This window comes from Equus caballus, chromosome 2, assembly GCF_041296265.1.
Source record: "Equus caballus isolate H_3958 breed thoroughbred chromosome 2, TB-T2T, whole genome shotgun sequence".
NCBI lineage: Eukaryota > Metazoa > Chordata > Mammalia > Perissodactyla > Equidae > Equus > Equus caballus.
Window position 1 is genome coordinate 57,518,152 of NC_091685.1, and position 23,406 is coordinate 57,541,557.

The 23,406-nt window shown below is 44.9% G+C and overlaps 1 protein-coding gene and 1 non-coding gene across 3 annotated transcripts in view; both read left to right on the forward strand.

Moving 5' to 3' along the window:
* SLC39A14 (solute carrier family 39 member 14) overlaps positions 1-13,867 on the forward strand; it is a 41,343-nt gene extending 27,476 nt beyond the window's left edge. The window contains exons 3-9 of one of the 2 annotated variants that reach the window (XM_070261231.1): positions 1,385-1,571; positions 2,381-2,550; positions 6,551-6,673; positions 7,381-7,569; positions 7,695-7,902; positions 8,841-9,025; positions 10,767-13,867. In XM_070261231.1, coding sequence (XP_070117332.1) covers positions 1,385-1,571; positions 2,381-2,550; positions 6,551-6,673; positions 7,381-7,569; positions 7,695-7,902; positions 8,841-9,025; positions 10,767-10,913 — 1,209 coding nt within the window. In that variant the 3' untranslated portion in view covers positions 10,914-13,867. Of the gene's footprint in view, positions 1-1,384; positions 1,572-2,380; positions 2,551-4,433; positions 4,604-6,550; positions 6,674-7,380; positions 7,570-7,694; positions 7,903-8,840; positions 9,026-10,766 lie in introns of both variants that reach the window. The other variant, XM_070261230.1, reaches the window with a different exon arrangement.
* MIR9064 (microRNA mir-9064) lies at positions 7,597-7,735 on the forward strand. The gene has a single exon (NR_128087.1). It is a non-coding gene; the product is annotated as a microRNA mir-9064 (primary transcript).
* Positions 13,868-23,406: the final 9,539 nt, after the last annotated feature.

Consider the following 23,406-nt stretch of genomic DNA (forward strand, 5'->3'; position numbering starts at 1 on the left):
TCCCAGGTGAGCCTCGCGGCACCTCCATGTGCGGGTAGACAGCCTTCATTTTGTGGGGAGGATACTGAGGTCCTGCAGTGAGCTCCTGGAGGGACTGGGAGTGAGGCCCAGGTCTTTTGGCTCCTGGGCCTCTGATTATTCCTCCATATCCTCTTGTCTAATCCGGGTCTGAGGCTCTTCGTTGCAGCCAAATATAAGTCAGTCAGCAACGTCTTTCTGTATCTACTTTGTTCCCTGGGCTGAGTGTTGTGAGAAATAGAGGAAAGAAGAATGAGTCACGTTCAGGGATTTTACTGTCTAGATGGGGAACTCAACCAACAGAGAACAAAGTAAGCTGATATTAAAAAGCAGCGTTAATTACTGTGGGTTGCACAGTCATTGTAGGAGTCAGAGATGAGAGGGGGCTGAGTGTGTGCTAGAATCCTCAAGGAAAGTTTGTGGTCTAGTGTCCTGGAGCTTCGCCTTGAAGGAGAGTAGAGTTCAGAGAAATCTAGTGGCCTAGGGGGCTGTGTGGCATGGACGCAGAGCCACAGGAGCACGGTGAGTGTTAGAGTCAGTGAGGAGGCTGCCGGGGAGCCTGGTGCAGCTGGGGTCACCAGAGTCCAGCTCTCAGCTTTGTAGTCCCAGGAACTCTGACTGGTCGGCACAGCCAGGGGTCGACTCTCTTACAGATAGACCCACGTCACACCAAACTCGGATAAGGACTGTGGCGTGTGAGTGTGTAGAGTCTAGGTAGAAGTGAGACTGCAGAGCTTCGCAGGAAGAGCACGTGAGACCCACTTCCCTGGCGCCTCCCACGGGGACGCAGAGCTCCCGTCCACTGGCCAGCCCACACTCGCCGCGTGGTAGACTTTGAATCTGCAGATTTTCCTTCCTTCCTTCCTTCCTTCCTAATCTCTGCCAACACCTTCTCCAGGCCGGGGACCATACTGCATGGTCAAGGAGACTAGTTCCCCTGTGGATACCAGTGCTCCGTAGCTCTGGAAAAGTATCTGCAATCTGCATTTTAATGTAATAGCTCCCTGGGCTATTGTGATATGCGGCCAGATTTGGGATCTGGGTGGAGCTGTATCCTTAGGATGCGAATAGAAACCACACCCTGGTCACAATGATTGGAATTCACTTGTTCCTAGAATTTGGGGGCAGCCCTTGACAGATGGCTGTGCATAAGGTATGTTCACTGGGGGGCTGATTTCTAAGATTACATGTTAGTGTTGCACGTTGAGGGACTAGCTCGCTCTCATCCCTGGAGATGAGTCTAGATTACCAGAAATTTGGACAGTTCTGTCTTCTTTCCCCCTCTTGGAAGGCTGAGTCGGTTGCTGCTTAGGGGCAGGGTATGACTTTGGTTCTAAGAGGCTGTCTGCTCCTGCCTTTGTCTCAGTGCTTTAGTTCCGGGGACCTCTTTGCTGCGCACAACTTCAGCGAGCAGTCCCGGATTGGGATGAAAGAGTTCCGGGAGTTCTGCCCCACCGTCCTCCAGCAGCTGGATTCCCGGGCCTGCTCCTCCGAGAACCAGGAGAACGAGGAGAACGAGCAGACAGACGAGGGGCGGCCAAGCACGATCGAAGGTGAGCTGGGTGGGAAGGCAGGGACCTGGTCCCCGTGCTGTCTTCACATGGCCCACTGGCCGATCAGATGGTGCTGCTCACTCAGTGTTTAATCAGTGACCAGTTACCAACGTGTAGGGAGGGGCGACTTAGAGGAATGATTGTAGTGGTATCTTTTGCACTCACAAGACTGGTCCACTGCATTGTCAGACTGGGCAACATGGCTGGTGAATGTTAGAGATGGGCTTTTGGACCATCTGTAGATGCTTTTCTTGGCTGCTTTTCTATTTTGGTTTTCATTAAACTACATGGGGGCCAACGCCTTGGTTTTTCAGTTTAGCATTTGAGACCTTATTGAGTCTGCCCTCAGCCCAGTTCATCCTTTCCCCCTTCCCCGGCCCCATGATTCTGCTGCAGCCATAGAGGGCTCACTGATTTATGAGTGTACGCAGCTCCATCAGGCCCGGATTGCCCTTCTGAAATCCCATTGTACTAGCGCAAGCTGCCTGACACTTGGTACCTAGCACGTGCTGCTGTGTCGTGCCTCATGTTGTTTCTTGCTATCATTTAACTCCTGTGGTATTTAACCTTTCATATTGTTTTCACCTGCCTCTCTATCTAAAAGGTAAGCTTCTTTTGGATAGCAACTTTGCTGTATTTTTTTAGGCTTCTCCACAGCACCCAGCAAGAAATGGACTCAACACATATTTACTGATGGGTTGGTGGATCTCTCTCTGCCCTGATCACAGCTGAATTCAGAATGGTCCCAGGCAGCAAGAGCACCCCGCCCTCAGTAATGGGGGCCCTCGTCTGTTCTTGTTCCTCCACAGTGTGGGGCTTCGGTTTCCTCAGTGTGTCACTGATAAACCTGGCCTCTCTTCTGGGAGTCCTCGTCCTGCCGTGCACGGAGAAAGCGTTTTTCAGCCGTGTGCTCACTTACTTCATCGCCCTCTCCATTGGGACGCTGCTCTCTAACGCGCTCTTCCAGCTCATCCCAGAGGTGCAGTAGAACAGAAGTGGGCGCGTCTTCTTTCCCGGGGTGCCCCCACTCCCACCCTGTGCTCTAAGGCACCCGACAGCTGCTGCCTGAAAAATTAACTTCTCCCTCATATCATGGAAATGACTTCTGACTCGGGGTCTCAAGGGCCTTCTCTCACTCCTGGGGCACAGGTTTGTCTCTGGCCTCTTCAGGGGATGTCAGATGCAAGGCTCTTAGCATTTGCCCTCCTGCTGGGGACCTCACAGCCTCCCTTCCCCAGTCACTGCCTTTCCTAAGCTCCGTTTGCAGGGCTCAGAAGGAAGGCTTCAGCCATTGGTTGCCATCCATGCCCCTGGTACCCTGTGCCTGCTCTGTTCTAAGTGGAGGCCACCGCAAGGTTATCAATCTGGAATGAGTTAGAGGGAAAAGAGGTTGCCAAGCGGAAAGTAAAATTGGCCTGAAAACCAAATGATCCTTTTTTAAAAGCAGGCCGTAATTTGTAGCATAGAGAGCCAAACTTGGAATGAAGACTAACAGAGACAAATGACGTTAAAATTACAAAATAAAGAGAAGGGGCACTCAATCCGTCATAGTTTGCATCTTGACTTCTTCCTGATAGGACTGACTTCCTGGTGCCTTTACTTGACTGTTTTGACATGTTTGTTAATTTTGTTTTTTAATTGTGACCACTGAGGAGCTCAAAAAAATAAGACCCAAGTTGACACTGCCGACTTCTCGGCCCAGCAGGGACGTGTGCAGTAGGGTGACTACGGGCAGCCGCCTGTCCTAAAGGGCCTGTGTTGGGGCCGTCCAGCCTTCCCAATCAAGAGACTCACCCCGAAGAGACAGCAGGCGAGTGCCCAGGCCTGGCCTGGCCTCTTCCTTCTTCATAATGAAAGAGCAGATCTGGTTTGAGCACTACCGTCCTGATACTCAATCAGAATGCCACAGAAGTCAGTAAGCACTTCTCAAGGCAGGCCTCATCTTGGGCTCTTTTTTTCAGCTCCAGAAATTGAATTTATTAATTTTTTAAAGATTTGAAATGAAATGCCTCATTGCCTATTGAATGGAAATACAGTAATTGTACATACTCCCCACTGTGGCTCACAGGGGAGTGCCTCACCCTGGCTCGGTTTTGTCCTGCCTGGGGTCTGTGACACTGGGAAATGGTGGAGGAAATATTTTTTGTGACAGGGTGGTCTTGGAACTCTGTTCTCTGTGCCAGAGCCCCCTCAAAGCAAATGGAAACCGACCAATCAACCAACAAAAAATCCCTGAGAAGTTAAGAAACAGTTTGTGGGCATAGGCCCTGACTTGTTCTCCATCCGTTCTGCCCTGCACGTCTGACTGGTTGTGTATCTTGCACAAACTCCTCCAAGTCCAGGCGGTGTTGCATGTGCCTCTGCAGTTCGGGTCGGATGTACAAAGCAGACGGGCAGCACAATGGTCAGTGTCTTTCCCTTGCTCTTATTTTCTGGTGAAGAGAGCCCTCGAGTAGTTGGCCCGGGCAGTCTCTGGGTAGGCCTGAGCACACCTCAGCTGTGTGATGAGGCAGCAGCCCGCCCCGCCACTCGCACCAGCTGGCACGTGCAACTGGGGCCACCAACGGCAACAGGGCAGGAGCTACAAGGTTCCAAGGCCACTTTGGATTCCTCCTCATTTCCTCTGAACTGATTGAAGGAAATTTCGTCAGATTTGAATCACTAACAAATTTTCTATTTCTCTCTCCCTCCCTACTTGTCTCTCTGATTTTTCTTTTTTGTTTCCTTTGTTAATATCCACCAAAACCTTCCTTGTTGCCTCCCCTCCCTCTCCACCTTCTTCCCCTAAATGGTGGTTGCCTGCAATGGGGCGCTCGCCCTTCTCCCTGTCCTGGGTGGGACTGGCTCTTCCTGCAACGGCAGTGTGGGGATATGGTCTCCTCTGTGTGACCGTCATCTCCCTCTGCTCCCTCATGGGGGCCAGCGTGGTGCCCTTCATGAAGAAGACTTTTTACAAGAGGCTGCTGCTCTACTTCATAGCTCTGGCGATTGGAACCCTCTACTCCAACGCCCTCTTCCAGCTCATCCCCGAGGTATGGCGAGCCAGGGCTCTCGCACAGGAGCACACCAGTCCCCTGGGGACCACAGGGCACAGTGGGAGGACCCTCCATTTCAACAGAAGGCTGGAAAGGAGGCCCTTTCCTTTTGGAAAGTGAAGCTAAGACGTAGGCACGAGCAGAGGCAGCATAAAATGGGGTTGAGAGCTGGGTTCACATCCCAGCTTTACCATCGACAAGTTCTGTGGCCTTGGGCAAGTCACTTAACCACTCTGTGCCTCTGTTTCCTCATATGTAAAATGGGGAAAATAATAGGAGTGACCTCATGATGCTGTTGTGAGGGTCCCATGAGTTAATGTTTGTTGTAAGATGCCTGGTGCCTAGGGAGTGCTGTCTGCTGTGTGAAAAGGCCTAGTGTAGTTAGATCACTTTATGGCTTTCAATTTGGGGCTTTGGGCACAAGAAACCCCACATCAAGAGAATCCATAGGTCTCAATAAAAAGATCAGTTCTCCTCAGCAGGGCGTTTGGGGCAGAGGTGTGATCCGAATGAAAGCTTTGATTTCACACATGTTGATGGCACCTTTGCCCCTTTGCTTAGGTTAACGAGACTATCCCTCACCAAAGAGGAGGGAGCACGGTCTTCGTCAGGGTTGGCGGGCAGCTTGGAGAGGCCTCAGCTGGTTTGCTGTGTTCTCTGCTGTAGACCCGCTCGCGACACTACGCTCGCAGTGATTTCGTTGTAGGTGGTCTGACAGGCCTGGACAGAGCCTGAGTGTGCAGGAAGACATGCTGCTTCTAGCACTGGATGATTTCCAGGATGGGGTTTTGAGTTTTCTTGGTTGATCCTTAGATCAACTCTGTGACATTGAGAGACGAAGCAGGTTTTATCCATTTGATGGATGCGGAATCTGACCTGCTCCAGAGCACGTATCCTGGAGGCCAGGCCCTCTAATTCTCAAAGCTGTGCTTTTGTACTCTGCCACCCTTCGTGGAGAGCTGTTAGTTGCCTGTTTTCACTCCACTTTCCCTAAAATGATTTGACTCTCCTGGAAAGTCAACCTGAATGTGCTGTTTCTACTCTAGAACTTGACCTTTGTGCCTCTTAGAAAACTGCACTGGGGGTTGAGATTGCATTTTCTCCCTTTAAAACAGAAAGGAGAAACACTTACCTTTTCAACAGCCCAGAGTTCGGGTACTTGGGATCACCTATCTCTGAGCTGTTCTCGAGAGGGCTGTTTCTTGTCAGGAAACTGAGGGGCAGATCCCTGCACACTTTCCCAAGGCCCCAGCACGGGGAGGAGCATCACTGAGAGTGGAGTTCTCCTGATTTCTGCTCCGGTCTACTTCCCAATGGATTCTTTTTTTTCTTCTCCATAATAAGTGAAATTTCTAGAAACAACTCAAGACGAAACCCCAGAAATTGACACATGAAGGAACAGTCTGCTTCCTTGGCTTTGTGGTCACTGGGAGGTCTGCGGTCAGGACAGTGCTGCAATTCTTACTATTTAAGTGGGGGATGGATTTCCCACTTTAGAAAGTATAATTACGCCATCTCGGTTTGTGTTTACGGGCAGATCAGCCAGGGGCACTAGATAACAATGAAAATAAACACAGTGTCTTCCCTGAAATATGGAATTTGCTGGCAGGGGCCGCCCTTGTAGCAGAGCACAGGAGAAGTGGAGACAGAGTCCTCGTTAAAAGTAGAAAACCATATCCAAGGCTCTTCTCACTGAGGGTAACATTCTAAGGATGAGCTGTCTTTTGCATCAGAAAATAAGCTGAAGAGCACCTGCCAGGCGTGGTGATGAGCCATTAGGGAAACAGCAAGGGTTAGATTTTGCTGGAAAGGGAATGGGTAGGTGGCAGAGTGATCTTGGCGTGTCTTTCCTTTCCGAGAGTCAAGCAAGTGGTTAAGAAAGGAGAGGGAACCGTGAAGAGTGTTTTATTTTCTTAAACTCATTTTGTTTTCCTGGGTCCACAGGCTTTTGGTTTCAACCCTCTGGAGGATAATTATGTCTCCAAGTCTGCAGTGGTGTTCGGGGGCTTTTATCTTTTCTTTTTCACAGAGAAGATCTTGAAGATGCTTCTTAAGCAGAAAAACGAGGTGAGGCCTAATTGTTGGTAAGTGAAGCGCTTCTAGAGAAAGCATTGGGCTCAGAAATGTTTCTGTGTCGTCCGCTCACCACCCGTACGGTGGGCGTACCTGCACTCTTCCCACCGTGGAGTAAACCCCACAGACGTCATGAGTAGAAATCCTGTTTCACCTCATGAAGATGTGAGCAGAGGGTGAGGGCAGACCAGAAACCACATCGGGCCTGTGTGCCTTTTACTAAGCAGTAATTTATCCCCTTTGTTTTATTCTGGATTATTTCTTTAATATACCTTTTATACCTTTAGGAGATATGTGCATTCATTGTGTGTGAAGTATGACCGCAAAGAATGGGACCAATTATTGCAGTGTAGTTCCGAAAAGATAGCTTTAGTGCCTGGCACGTGTCATCCCCTAAGTGGTTGCTGAATTGAATGAACGTAGCCACTGCAAAGGAGGAGCTCTGAACGTTCGGAGCACTGCTGCCTGGCAGGGATGGGTGTTGGCCTGCGGTCACTGCTTTGATGCCTGTGCTACGTCAGCCAAGCCCTCTGGTCCAGCTTTCTGTGATGACTTTCCCTTGGCTCCCGTGCATATCGCCTGCTTGTGTTGTCTAGTGGCAGGAACGAGGTCTTCCCAGTGCTCGAGCACAAGCTCAGAGTAGGTGCTCAGTGGGTAGTTTTGGTGAGTGTCATGCTGACCCCTGTCTGTGGTCCCTCCAGCATCATCACGGACATAGCCATTATGCCTCTGAGACACTTCCTTCCAAGAAGGACCAGGAGGAGGGGGTGACAGAGAAGCTGCAGAATGGGGATCTGGACCACATGATTCCTCAACACTGCAGCAGTGAGCTGGATGGGAAGGCCCCTGTGATGGACGAGAAGGTCATCATGGGCTCGCTGTCTGTCCAGGTTAGTGGGCCGTCTCATGCTTGGTGGGGCCTTTAAGCAGTAATGGCTTGGATGACTCAGGCCTACTTTGAAGGTCCATTGTCCACTGTTTGACTTAGGGGCTGTGGGCCTGGGCTTTCTTGTAGGACCTGCAGGCTTCCCAAAGCGCCTGTTACTGGCTGAAAGGTGTCCGCTACTCTGATATCGGCACTCTGGCATGGATGATCACCCTGAGCGATGGCCTCCACAATTTCATCGACGGCCTGGCTATCGGTGCCTCCTTCACTGTGTCTGTTTTCCAAGGCATCAGCACCTCGGTGGCCATCCTCTGTGAGGAGTTCCCACATGAGCTAGGTCAGTGTGCACGCCCCCTGCCTCTCTACTTGTGCTGCCTCAGTTATTGGCACAGGCACCCTTCCTGTGGCTAACTCCTCCCCCCACTTCACAACACTGATTGTCGTTAGTGAACACGTTCTCTGTGCTACGTGAAATCTAACCACTAATTTTTAACAATTGAATTAGTAATTGAAAATTGATCTTTAAAATGATGGGAGTTTTTTACAGGGATCTTTGTTTCCCTTTAGCCCCATATCCTGTGGCTCAGTTTCCTCAACTGTACAGTGGGGTTAATAATAGTACCTGCTTCACAGGTTTACGGTGAGGATTAAAGGGGAAGACAGTGGAAAGGACTTATGATGTGCTGTGCACTCTGCTAAGTGCTCAACATACGTTCTTAGTAACATCCTATTAATCTTCCAAGGGCTGGGATGTATGTTAGAAGTCTGGTGGTGGAAGGAGTAGAGGAGTCAGGGGTTGAAGGGCCTTTGTTGTATCAGAGGGAGACTGTGAAAAGCCTGGACTTTGGAGCCTCAGAGACTCGAGGTCGAGTCTTGGCTTTGCCATTTATTGGCTTGTGATTTTGGGCAAATTAATTTCTGTCAGTTTTCTAAAAATGCTAGTCGTTGTAATTGTCAGGAAGGAAGCTCCTTCTATTCCACTGTGAAGCAAAAGAGAAATGAGGCCATTGCTAGAGGTGATTATCTATTTTGAAACTCTTTGCACTGTTTTCAGCCCTGGGCTGGAAGTACATGGCCGGTTTCACAGATGGTATCACAGCTCTGACACACGAAGGTGAAGGGGTGCCTTAGTCTTGTCACTGCCATCTCACATCTGGGGCTGTCTTGGTTTTCCCCAGACTTTATCTGTAGTTTAAGCAGTCTGTCTGCATCGTCTTCTCTGCCCACAACCTAGTGTGACTCTTGTCCACAGCCTCCCCTCTTCTTTGCCCGTAGGAGACTTTGTCATCCTGCTCAATGCTGGGATGAGCATCCAGCAGGCTCTCTTCTTCAACTTCCTTTCTGCCTGCTGCTGTTACGTGGGTCTGGCCTTTGGCATCCTGGCGGGCAGCCACTTCTCTGCCAACTGGATCTTTGCACTGGCTGGTGGAATGTTCCTGTACATTTCTCTGGCTGATATGGTAAGTCTTCCATAGTCTATGCCTTGTGTGCCAAACTAGACTGGATTATTCAATTCATTGGATGGGAGGACAGCTAAGGAGACATGACATTAGTTAGTTTGTTTTTCATAATAGCTTTATCGAGGAATCATTCACATACCACACAAGTAAGGTGTTCAATTCAGTGTTTTTTTAAGGGAACATCAGATTATAAAGGAGGAAAAGTTTGTGTTCCTATTAGCATATGTCATTAAAACAAATGATTAAATGCAACTCCAGAGTCCTTACTTTATTATAGAATAGATGTTCATAGGTAAATGAAAAGAAGAAGAGAGGGAGGGAGGGAAGGAGGAAAGAAAATTAACCATAATCATTCTCACCTCAAAGCAATAATAACAACACTTAGGTTTGTTTCTCTTTTGTCTCAATGCATTGTGTTTGTTTTTTAAAAACTATGATGATATTGCATATACCATTTTATCTCCTGATTTCTTTCTTTACTTAATATATCATGGACATTTTTCATGTTGCGCACTCTTTAGAAGCATCTTTTTCAGTGGTGGTATTATTTGGTGAGAGGATGCACCTAATTCAGAAACTAGAATTGCTGGCTCAGAAGGAATCCATGGTTTGAAGCTTTTAACATGCACTGCCAGATCGCTGTCTGTGAGGGCTTGCGCTTCGTCCATCATCAGTGGTGTGTGAGAGTATGTGCGGTACTGGACCTGCGAGCGTTTGGTGTAACCAGTTAGGTGGTTTTCAGTTTGCTAGTGAAACACCTGATTTGTTGCATCTTTCGTATAACTACGGAGGTTGATTTCTTTCCTGGCCTGTTGGCATGATGTGTGTTTGGAAAGCCTGCATGAGTTATTTTCCATATCCTTTGGAAATAATATTTTTGATGAGAGTATTGACCTCCACAATCCAACCTCCCTCCACAGAAACATCTTAAATTCTCTCCTCTCTCTCTTTTTTTTAATTTTTATTTTTTATTGCAGTAACATTGGATGATAACATCATATAGCCCTCAGATGTACATCACCACATACCTCGAACTCTGTGCAGATCACATCATGTTCACCACCCAAAAACTAATGATAATCCATCACCACACATGTGTGCCCAAGCCCCCCTTCCGCCCGCCCCTCCTCTCTCCTGTGGGGAGCCCTCCCCGCGGCGGAGATATTTTTGTGCCTTAGTTGAACTAGAAGGTCTCCTCACCGTCACCTGCGTCTCTGGCCAGCAGGAGGAGGCCTTGGGTCATAGCAATGTTGTAGCTCCGTTCTCTGGCCCCTCACACAAGCTGCTCACTTTCCCAAAGAGGTGACCGTGTTTTGGGAGCAAAAAGATCTTTTCAAGGTTATTAAAGATCACAGTGAGAAGTTTGTTTTTATCCAAGTGGTTATTTTTAGCCAGCATCTGAACACATGCAGGGCTACAGACTTGTATCTGATTTGTTCTACCCCAGTAGCTGTAAAGTGCTGGTAGCCACCTGGGAGAACGGCTGGTGCATTCCAGTTCCAGAGGCTATTGCTGCAAATTGTCTTTGTAAACGAATTGTATATTATATGTACTTATTATATATTAACATAATATTAACCATCTATATTATATACTAATTATGTTAATATTGTGATATAAGATTAATATAATAAATATTATGGCAGTTATTAGATATACTCTCTCGCACGCGCTGGATCGTCCTGGACTTACGAGGTTAGGAGAGGAACTGCAGCTCTCCTGTTTTTCTCTCCTTTCTCAGTTCCCTGAGATGAATGAGGTCTCCCAAGAGGATGAAAGGAACGGCAGTGCCTTGATCCCCTTTGCCATCCAGAACCTGGGCCTCTTGACCGGTTTCACCATCATGCTGCTCCTCACTATGTACTCAGGACAGATCCAGATCGGGTAGGGGCCTGGGCTACGCGTCCCGCGCCCGAGGACTCGGCATCTGCAAGGCACCTCGGAAGAGGCGGTTCTGTTAAAAACCGTGACACGGACTGTACTCCTGCATTCAATGTCAGCTGTCTCTAAAACGCTCTGTCCTAGGAATAAGCTGCCTGGTAACCAGTCTCTAGGTAGTGCCTCTCTCCCTGTCCTCTCCCTCTTGCCCAGAGTGACTCTGGAACCTGAGTGCAGCTGAGAAGACAAGCTTAACTTTTTTCTCTGGTTGTCCTGGCCTCTTTTTCTTCGAACCAGCGCTGGGAGATTTTGAATCCTTTGCCCTACGATGCAAAAATATAGCCAGTGGTCATAACTTGGTTAGAAATATCAGGAGGTGAATCTATAATTTGGGGTCCAGAAATCTAAATGTGTTTCCTGGACCTCAAGATGACCCATTCTTAAATGGATTCACCTATTTTTAGAGAAAAGGTACAGGAGACAGGAATCCCTCCTAGTTTTTCAAAGTCTGTTCAGTTGCCTGTTCTCTCAAAGAGCTGAAAGTTGGAATAGATGGATCCGGCAAGACAGGAGGCAGGGTCATCCTGAGTGAGAGGGGGCGTCGCGCCGAGGGTCTGTGCCTTCGTGACGATAACTCTCCCCACGGGCGTGCTGGGTATGGATTTTGTGGCTGCGCCTGGTGTCTCATGGCCGTCCAGGTGAGCTGGCATGTGGCGTCGGCTGCTGGACCTCCCCTTCCTCCAGATGAACACTGACAGAGTGGAAGGCAGAGCATGAAGACCTGCAAGAAATCACTTGGTTTGGTTTTGATGTGATTTCCACTCCCCTTCCCCACGCCCATCTCTGAGAGGCTTTAGCTGCCTCCCTAAAAGCACATTCTGAGCACACTTACGATGTTTGTATTAGAGGGGAGGCTGCACGAGTTTCCCTCCCCGGGTTAACACTGCTGCTTCAAAGTGGCAAGTTGACTTGTAGAATTGGAATGCAGTTTATGCTCTTCTTAGACAAGGTAATCAGAAACGGAATCAGTGCAGGCAAAGTCTAGGATTTGTTGATCATTTGAATAAAAGTATGAGTAAGAGAACTCTGACACGGAAGGTCTGAAACTTGGATCAGGGCACTGCAGATGTTTGCAGAGCAGAGAACTACTGATCACACTGCCAGTGGGTTAAAGGGCACTGTCTAGCTTACCCTACCCCGTCCTCCCGCACCCTAAACGAGAAAGGGCGAATCCTGTATTGAATGAAATATTAATTGCTCTAATTCTCTTCAGAAAATGGGTTGATAGACTTGTCTGTGAGACTCTGTGGAGCCCTCTCCTCAGAACTCTGGCTTCAAGGGAGCTCATCTCCAGGTTCACTAGGTGAATTGATTTATTATTATCATATTGATAATGTGAGATTCTTTAGCCACTTTGGGGAGCCAGTCTCTCCGGAAGCCTTTCTTAGTGGTGCCCACAGTTGTGGCCCAGGGGCTGTGTTCACAAACTGATGTATGTGCGTGACTGACGAGTGCTAGTGCATTGCCAGCACCTGTGAGTTTCTCTGTTCTTAGGAAAACTTTCCACTCTACAGTAATTAAAAGCACCATCTATTTTGGTTTTTTCTTCTTAGGAAATGTCTCTCAAACCAGGAATATTCTTGAAAAGAACATGAGCGGGAAAACTGCTGGTGATGGTTTAGACATCTTTCTCCTTGTCTTGCCTGTTGACTTTGATACATTTAAGAATGAGCTGAACAAGGAAAACTTGAGTTTTAAAATTCTAGATTAAATATCAGGACTGACTCCTGATAGGATTCTGTTCCAGTTTTACCAAAGAACCAATTCCTTGAATGTTGGAATCTAACTTTTATATTATTATTATTATTATTCTTACTGTTTTAAAACAATTCTTTGTCTTTTCTGTTTTATTTTTCTCAAATTGCTTTCAGGAACTAGTGGAAAATAACACTCAACCTTTAAGACTTTAGAAGATTTTGCTTTCCTTAATTCACATTGATGTATTACATTTATAATTTTAGCATTCCCTATAGAGCTGTCCTTCCTTACAAATACCATTATTCTTGGAGTAGAATACTTAGAGTTAGGGCGTTTCTAGTTTTAGGAGAAGAGCTCAAAAATGTAATCTTTAACAAATTAAAAAATAAAATCTGAAACAGTAGGATGCTTTCCCTTTTCATGCATGTCTATATTAACTTAAGAGCCTTCCTTCATAGACAGCTGCCTCAGAGGGAGATGATGTAAGCTGTAGCTGGTCCAGAGCCCCGTCCTAGATGCAGCGGAGGAGGGGTGGAGACACTCAGATCATGCGACTGATTGGATGTTCCCATTGGCAACAGTTTTGCCTCATGAGTTGAAAATATGGCAATTTCCTTTTGACTTTTAAGTGTTGAATTTGCCATTTTAAACATGTGTCCATATTGGGAGTCTGAGGAACAGCGAGTTGTGAGGACTTTTTCACCCCTGGTATTAGCATCTTCAACCTCTTTTTCCCCAAATGGACCAGCTCCTATTAATGTTAACAAGGAAAGTATATGTCACATGCAGAAGCAGTGGCCCAGGAGCAGGGGTTCTGCTTCTCACCTTGCCCTGGCATGCGGGTTGCCTTTTGTCCTTGTCCCCAAAGGTTTTTTTGTATCTAGTGTCAACTTGGGGCTTTCCCTCATTGGTTCTTCACCCTGGGTTTAAAAGAGAAGGTTTCTCTGCTTGGGTATCCTAAGACCTGTTTTCAGTAAGTCCTCTTCCAAAGAGATGATAGTATGCTGGAAATCTTAAAAAACAAAAAGTCTGATTTTTACAAAAGAGAGAGGTTAGGTTTTTATTGTTCATATTTCTTTTTACAGTTCCATCACAGTATTTTTTTAAATAACTCAGGTGTTATGAGAAAAATTAGAAAAGAATATAACTTATGTAGACTGTAAATGTTTATTTGTAAGGTTCTATAAATAAAGCTATATTCTGTAACTGTTGAATCCCGGGTGTCATCTTTTGCAGTAATGTGGGTGTAACGAAGTCTGTTAAACACCAGGTGGCGATGGTGTCTCGCTGACTTACAAACTCACCGTTTCACTGGTCCAGCTTACTTTTTTTTTTTTTTTAAAGATTTTATTTTTTCCTTTTTCTCCCCAAAGCCCCCCGGTACATAGTTGTGTATTCTTCGTTGTGGGTTCCTCTAGTTGTGGCATGTGGGACGCTGCCTCAGCGTGGTCTGACGAGCAGTGCCGTGTCCGCGCCCAGGATTCGAACCGACGAAACACTGGGCCGCCTGCAGCGGAGCGCGCGAACTTAACCACTCGGCCACGGGGCCAGCCCCATGGTCCAGCTTACTTTTTGATGAGGGGATTTTACAAGGAACCTGAGATAGCGTAACATGCTCACTTTAAAATGACCAGTTTATCTTTGCTGGAGCCTGTGACTTCATGATGTTGCATGATAGAAGAGCTGTGGGCTTTCCTAAGAAGGAGTTGCTGTCGTGCTGCTTTCACTTGATAAATCCATAATTGAAAACTCGTAGAGTGCTTTGGTTGATTTAAACCACATCTCCTGTACGTCTTACGGGGAAAAGTCCAGTCCTGAGACTTAAATTCTAAATCTGTTCTTATTCCAACTTAGTCATAGGGCTGTTGTTTTTCTTCGACAATAAAAATGAGCAATAAGGTAAAAATATTGATGCGATCTTACCACTACATAAATTAGAGATTTCCAAATGCCTATTACTCAGTCCTTCCATTTTTTTAAAACTCAAGAATAATATGTAAGTTGGCTCATATTGGTCTTTTAAATTGCATTAACTAGCTACTATATTGGACTTCCATCTGCTGAAGTTGTTCAAAATGACATTCACTCCATCCTTCGGCTTGTGCCACCTCTGGAGAGCCTCCCCAGGCTGGAGTTGATACTTCCCTTATGCACCTCACTCCCTGGACTTGCATTGTAACCGCTGTTGTTCTTTATGCACCAAGTTCCTTCTGGGTGGAGGCTGCATCTGGCTGCTTCCTGTGCTTCCAACACCGGCCACGCACAGTGAATGAAGAGACCAGACGAAATGCCTGTAAGTTCGGCGTTTGTGAACATGCTTCTTTTCCTCTGGCAGCAGCTCCTGTTGTGTTTTCCTGTCTCTAGCGTTGACTTTGCTTATGCCATGTTATCTGGTTCTTTATTTAGAAACAAGTTTGAGCGAGGCGAATTGTGGCCCATATAGAACAGGGTAAGCAAAGTAAACAGATCATTAAGAAGATTAAAACTTTGATCTTAGCTATCTCTAATAGAACCAGCTAAGCCATTTAGGGCATTTTTCGTGAAAGGTGAATGCCCTTCTCCTGTCATGTTGCTTCTGCACACTCTTCTTTACCATTCAGTAATACTGAGATTTCATTTGAGCAAAATCCATTTCAAGAAATAAAGACATCAAATGTGGACACAGGGTTTTTGATTTGTGGGAAAACGATGCTCATCTCTTAAAGATTTTTGTACTCTTAATGATCTAGTGTGAAATACCTAGACTTTTGAAGATTGACAGGTTCAAGTCCCAGCAGAAGTGAATCCCTTTCATTCTTCTGGAATAAGCTAAATTACATTCCATTTAAAAAAAAATCGGTGGTTGGAAAAGATCCACAAGTCCTTATCAGCCTTTAGCTAAGTACGTTTAGAGCTGCTAGCCAAGGAAACATTTTTCTTTCCAGTATCACAACCCCTTCTTGCCAGATGTCTATTCAGGGTTTATTTTAAACGAAAGGAGTTTTGAGAGACTGTCCTTTCTGTGTAACAGCAATCTTTGACCCTGGCAATGGATGGGATTCCAAGATGATAGCATCAATTATAGTTAAGGAATAGCCTGAAAGTGGTCTGCAATCATAAGCCAAGGAGTAGTTCTTTCTTCCACTAGGGCTCTGGATTGTTTTCTCTGGTTTGCTTATAGATCTTTGGAACATTGAGGTTGCCTAAGAATAAACTTAGGCAGTAATCCACATGGGTTTTTATAAATACACACATGTAACAGAAAGCCATCAGGAAATTCCTAGTTAAGACCCCTGACAAGAAATCTTTATTTTTTTTGAGGAAGATTAGCCCTGAGCTAACTACTGCCAATCCTCCTCTTTTTGCTGAGGAATACTGGTCCTGAGCTAACATCCGTGCCCATCTTCCTCTACTTTATATGTGGGATGCCTACCACACCATGGCACGCCAAGCGGTGCCATGTCTGCACCTGGGCTGTGAACCGGAGAACCCCGGGCTGCCAAAGCGGAACTGCGCACTTAACCGCTGCGCCGCTGGGCCGAGCCCAAGAAATCTTTTTTTTTTTTTTAAAGATTTTATTTTTTTCCATTTTCTCCCCAAAGCCCCCCAGTACATAGTTGTATATTCTTCGTTGTGGGTCCTTCTAGTTGTGGCATGTGGGACGCTGCCTCAGCGTGGTTTGATGAGCAGTGCCATGTCCGCGCCCAGGATTCGAACCAACAAAACACTGGGCTGCCTGCAGCGGAGCGCGCGAACTTAACCACTCGGCCACTGGGCCAGCCCCCCAAGAAATCTTTTGATAAAGTAATTCTAAACGTGAAATGCAGTCTTAGGATCTACATCGTCCTGTGTTTGGCTTTTTTGTGTGTGTGTGAACACATCTATTTAATATGGGAAATGGGGTATCGCTGTCTCTGTCAGTGTGTATGGGGTAGTAGGGAAAGAAGCAGAGGAACTTCTGCCCTGGAGTAAGGGGCCGTTCTGGCCCCAGGCTCGGGGATGGGGAGCAGACTGAGGATGGGGGAGATGGGTAAGGCAGGGGCAGGGTGAGCTCTGCATATATCCTTGGGACCACAGTCCAGGCCCACCCAGTCACAAAAGCCAGAATCAAATGAATCAAATGCAACCCTGGGGTTGGGAGATGGGGAGAGGGAGGGCACCAGGCGCACCCATGCCCACAGCCCACATTCAGTGCTGCCAGGTCTGGCCCACCTCCCTGCCAGACCCTCCTGTCCAATCACCCCTACGTCTGTTCCTCCATGAGCCAGGCAGGGCCCCTGTGCATCTACTGAGATAGCAGAAGCCTTAAAGCAGTGGCCACCATCACATGGCCAGCCGAGGTCAGTGCCAGGCCCTTTGGGCCCTACAGTGGCTCTGCAGATGTGTTGCTATAGGACAGGAAGGAGCCACAGCTGTCAAATACCTGGATACAGCTGTTGCTTGCCCAGTCAGCCACAATGATGTTGCCATTAGTCCACAGCTACTGCTGTGGGGGCATTGAACTGCCCATTGCCCTTGCCATGGGAGCCAAACTTGAAGAGGAACTTTGCTGGCACTATATACCTTCACTGAATGGTTATGGAAATCCGTCACTACAGTCTCATTCTTGTTCACAGCCACAAAATGGGGCCCTGCACAGTGGCAGTCAGTGGCCCCAAGTCCCTCAAAAAGGCCAACCAGCTTACCATTGGGCTGGAAGGTGAAGACACAGCAACTTGCTGTCAACCACAGTGATAAGTCCATTCAGGTCTACGGTCACTCCCTTGGGGCCCATGAGGTGGCCAGCTCCAGTCTTGGTCTTGAACTTGGCCTCAGGGGAGAAGATGCTGACCCAATCGTTGTCATAGTCTGCCACGATAATGTCTCCACTGGTGTCCACTGCTACACCTGTGGGACGCTGCAGCTGCCCAGGAGAACACCCTTGGACCCCAGTGCGGAACTTGAACTGGCCCTCACTGGAGAAAACCTGCATACATTGATTGCTGTGGTCTGCTACCACTATGCAGCCACTGCTAGCTACCACACACCCTGTAAATTGGTAAATTTGTCCTTGCTTCCACAACCGCCAACGTGAAAGACAAGTCCATCTTCAAGAAGGTTTTGCTTCTGTTTGCCACCCTGCTGTATGTAGAGCTGGGCCTACGCTCGCCTTCTGGCGCACCCGGCTGGCGGACTGGAATTGGACCGTGATGCCATCAGGGGATGGTGGCAGGTCCCAGGATGCAGAGCCCTCAGGCTCCCTACTTGGCTAACATTTGTAAATGCATCAAAATCTAAAAGTGACACCCAAGCCAGTATTATGGAAATTCCTTCAAAAGTGTGTTAACCTTGTGGGTTTTCAGGGGAAGGAAAACAACTAATTCAATACAGGAGACTTTTTTGTTTTTTTTAAATCAAGGATTAGGTCTTATAGATGCTAGTAAGGAAAGAAAAAAGTCTCTTTGATCTGTATCTTCCCAGAATAAGAGAGTCTTTCAATTGGCATGTTCTGTATAACTTCTTGAGGTTAATAAAACAAGCTCTTTTGAAGCCAGTATCTGGCTGTATCCGTAGATATGGCCCTTGAGAAGAAATCTCTTATGCTGCCAAATTCACAGGGTTTAAACATTCTGGAGTAATTCTCCAAACAATGTAGTTTTTTCCCCCTCTTGAAAATTGTGTGATCAGGGAAGAGAGAAATTAAATTTAGATTTTTCTTTCTTGGAAAAACTTATTTTATAACATTTATAAAAATTAATTTACAAAAATTAAAATTAAAAAATAATATTTATATTAATTATATATAAATTATATAATAAAATTAAAATTTTAAATTTTAAATAAAAATTAGTTTATAAAAATTAGGTTAAATCGATTTTTCAGTATGGATTGTTCAATTATGTATCCTAACTAAAAGGGTAGATAAAATCTAAACGTTTTCATTTTGTTTTAAGCTGTGTTAGATTTATTCCTGCAAATCTGTCTCCTAATTATGCTCTACTTAGCCCAATGGAAAACTATTTTGCATTCCTTGATTCATACATTAAAATTTTGCTTGAAAACTGTCTTGATCTAGCTGATGGTAATATTTTTTCATTGAAAATTTTAATGCAGCCTTATAAGCTAGTTTAAATAAGAAAGTCCTTAGAAAAGTGTTTCAGTTTGGTGCTTTTTGAAGCAAATGAAGATAAGCAAGAACGAATACAAACCTACTAGCCCAGGGCTCTGGATTCTGTCTTTGTCTTCAGTCTACAGGATCTTGAGTCCAAAAGAATGGATTCCTGTCACTTCCACCATCGACTGGCTGTGTGAACTCTGTTGTTTAACTTTTCCGCACCTCAAAGGCCTTATCTATGAGTAGGAAAGATAATTTCTATACAATCTCCGTAAACATAAGGAGACCTAAAGGTATGAGAAAGTGCTTTATAAATTAAAACTCAATTCCAGTGGTAATTAACATTTTGTTGGGATTCCTTTGAGAATCTGAAAAATATGCTTTCCCACACACCCCAAAGGGCTTACAAATATACTCAAAATCTGAATTTCCCCTACGGTTGGGAGCAGGATGGGGAGGGAATGGTTTGAAGCCCTTGCCACGAGTTAGGAACTTCTGTTCTAGACAAGAGTAAGATGGTAGTCATTCATTCAACAAATTGTTGAGCTCCACCTCTGTGCCAGATACAGCATGACATGGCAGTGAACAAAACAGACGAAGGTGCGCCCCTTAAAGAGAGAGTGGACACAGAGGAATGTGTTGCAGAGAAATTAACTCGGGGTAGTGAGGCAGAGAGCGGTAGGGGTGTGTAGCTTTAGCTACTCTGGTGGTCAGAGAAGGCCTCTCCCAGGAGACCCATTTGAGCTGAGCCCTAAGTAATGAGGAGGTAGCTTTGTGAAGATCTAGGAGAAGAATGTTCTAGGCTAACGGGAAGCAAACGTGAGAGCTCCGGAAGAGAAATGAACTTGGTCTGTTTGAGGCTGGTTTGTATAAATTGTAGTATATACGGTATAAACACGGCCACTGTGTCTGAACTGTAGCAGGCATAGGGGCAGAGGTTTGAGCTGAGTTTAAAGAAGTAGACAGGAGTCAGACCACTGTCGGGAAAGGAGGAGACATTTGAGGAGTTGAAGCAGAGGAATGACATATCAGATTTAGGTTTTGAGTTAGATCTGTTGTATGGAAAAATGGACTGTAGGGGGAGTAAGTTGACAGATACGATGTGTGAGGGACAGAGCCTCCCCATCCAGCCACCCCCCAAGCCTGCCCCTAAAGTTTTGGCCCAAGCAACATGATAAAAGCCATTGCCATTTGCCTGTGGCATCTTACCTGCAGGATGCTGGAGCCCAGGTGTGGGAGAGCTATTAGATTCTATTCTTCCAGACTGTACGGTGTTAGGTAACCAGTAATGACTGCTGCCATTTTCTCCGGCTTTGTAACAATGCAAACAAAAGTAAAAGGGAGTGATGGCAGCTTTGGGGCTCCCCAATCCTTGTCATAGTTCTGATAGTATTGGGTTCTCCCAGGAAGACCAAGGGATAACACACTGTTAGGAGGTTTGCGCACTGCCCCAAAAATGAGCTGAATATCAATCTAAATATTTATCAGTCAGCAGAACTTCATTAGCATGTTTTACTTGCAAATGTCTAAAGAGATTATTAAGTTTATGTCAGGCTATTGATAGGATGTTGCTTTGGGCCATGTTTTTCCAATTACAAAAAATATATATTTTTACCTGAATTCACTAATTCTTTTAGACCTCAAGACTGGGGGTGGGGGATCCATGCCAAGGTAATTTAATCAAAATTAAATGCACTCGTAGGAAGCTTTGAATAAAATATGGTATAGTTATATGATGTCCATACAATACGTGTTACTAATAAAAACATTTATGTAGTGCTTTTCATATAATATGAGAGATTCTACACTATAAAATACCTTTTGTTCTGTGTAGCTATTTTAGGAATGTTCATTTTACCCTAGTTTTAAACTATTCTACAGTTCTCTTGACTGCATTTAACACAGAAGTTTAATATTTAATGGCTTTATACAAATAGAAGCTGAAGCCAGGTAAGTTTTATACAACAGTGGAAACTAGGATTCCCTGTGCTTCTGTTAAATTAAAAGCATTCATAATTATTTCTCAGAAGAGCTGGTCATTAATTAAGGTTTATGAAGTGCTTAGGGAGTTTCATAAGGAAATATACCGAGTCTCACAAGTCCTGTGAGAAGGAAATCTAGATTTGAATCAATTAGTATAAATGCCGATTAAACATGAATCCTGGTAATTTCAAATATTTGTGCAATTCTGACCAATGCAGAAAGTAAAAGGAAAGAGAAGCAAATCCACCAATTAGATAAAAATACTGACCCTGGCCACGTGGAAAGGTGTACAAGCTGAATGAAATAAGAGATTGCCAAGTTACTGGGAACTGTTCATGTGCTGAATGAGAACACCACCGCCACTAATAAAGTTGTGTTACTCACTAAAGAAAAAACTGTTTGGGAAGGGAGCTTAATTAAGACTTTTCTTGGGACCGGCCCAGTGGCACAGTGGTTATGTTCACATGTTCCGATTTGGCAGCCCATGGTTTGGCGGTTCAGATCCCAGGTGCAGACCTATGCACCACTTGGCAAAAGCCATGCTGTGGCAGGCATCCTGCATATAAAGTAGAGGAAGGTGGGCACGGATGTTAGCTCAGGACCAGTCTTCCTCAGCAAAAAGAGGAGGATTGGCAGCAGATGTTAGCTGAGGGCTACTCTTCCTCAAGAAAAAAAAAAAAGAGTTTTCTTATTTTACATTTTCATGAGTGGTTCTAAATGTTTTGATCAGAGCAATCAGTCAGAAATGAATGAATATTTAACGCTACTGGAAATAGGCCTGGACAATAGGCCTGGACAATAGGCCTTTGAAAGAAAAGACTATTTTTCTTTATTTTCAGCTAGTTATAAAGTAACAATTTCTCACCACAGAAAACTGGAAAAATACAGAAAATTATTTTTTGTTTTTTATAAGTCACCCTTAATCACACCACCAAGACATGGCTATTGTTAACATTTTTTTCCTCATCATGTAATGCTTCATGAGGGTATGAACTGTGTCAATTTTAGCTCATGACATATCCCTACCAACTAGCAGAGTGCCTGGCACAGTTGGCATCTAATTAATATTTACTGAATGAATATATTAATATTTCCTTCTAGTCTTTCATGAATACATTTGCTTGACTGTTAACAAAACAGGGTCCATACTGTCTATGGTTATATTCTAGCTTTTTCAGTTTTCATTATCTTCTGAGGTTTTTCTCATGACATTAAATATCTTTCTAATGTAAAATATGATGGTTTTTCATAATGCATAATGTTCCATCCAGTATCATACTTCATTTAACCATTTTCCTATGCAAATGAAATCATGTAGTATATACTATTTTGTGTTGTGCTTCTTTTGCTCAACACAATGTTTTTGAGATTCATTCATATTGTTGTATGTATCGATAATCATTTCTCTTTTATTAGCTGAGTGGTATTCCATTGTTTGGATAATTATTGCTTTTGGGTAAAATACCTAACAGTAAAATTACTGGGTCATAGAATAGGTACATATTTAACTTTACAAGAAACTTCAAAACTGTTTTCCAAAGTAGTTGCAACATTTTACTCTGCCACCAGCAACGTAGGAGAGTTCAATTTGCTCCCATCCTTGCCAACACTTGGTCCTGAGAGTCTTTAATTTTAGCTATTCTAGTAGGCTAGTGAAGTGGTATCTCGATATGGGTTATTTTGCATTGCACTGACGACTAATGGTGTTGAGAATCTTTTCACTGGTCGTACATATGTCTTCTTTGATTGATACTTCCAAATCCCTTTCCAGAGAAGTTGCACTAATTTATAATTCTACCAACAGTGTCACTTTTTAAAAATGTTTTCCAGTTTTCTATGTGAAAAGTGGCATCTTATTTTAATTTGCATTTTTATTACTAATAAAGTTGAACATTTTTTAATGTTTAGTGCCTTACATTTTTTTTTTTTTTTGAGGAAGATCAGCCCTGAGCTAACATCTGCTGCCAATCCTCCTCATTTTTCCTGAGGAAGACTGGCCCTGAGCTAACATCTGTGCCCATCCTCCTCTATTTTGTATGTGGGAGGCCTGCCACAGCTCGGCTTGATGAGCAGTGCATAGGTCTGCACCCGGGATCTGAACCGGCAAACTACAGGCCACTGAAGCCAAACGTGCGAACTTAACCACTCTGTCACCCGGCTAGCCCACATTTTATTTTATGAATTCTTTGTTCAAGGTGTTTGTCCATACTCGTATTGTAGAGTAGTCAAAGTTCTTTACCCTGACGTGAGATGCAACTATTTCCCATCTTGTGCTTCTTTGTTTATCTTTTTCAAATAGTCAGACATAGCAATCTTTTATGATTCCTTGCTTTTGCGCTTAGAAAGTCCTTATCCGGAATTCATTGAGTTGGTTTTGATCTGATAAACGCACACATGAAGTGAAGGGGTGTCAGCATCTATTGGCATCTGTTAGTTCTATAATTACCACAACTATCCAAGAAAGATAACTTCCTCGTTTTCTTCTAGATTTTTTCCTTTTATTTTTTACACATAACTCTTTAAACCAGGTTCACTTTATATTGTTATGGAGTGACTCCAACTTGGGATCCAAATAGTTGGTTAATTTTTCCACCACTATTATTGAGTACGCCACCTCTTCACATAGGTTTGTAGTATTTTCTTAAACTTTTTCTTTTTAGCTATCTTGTTTACGTTCTTCCAGAGGAAT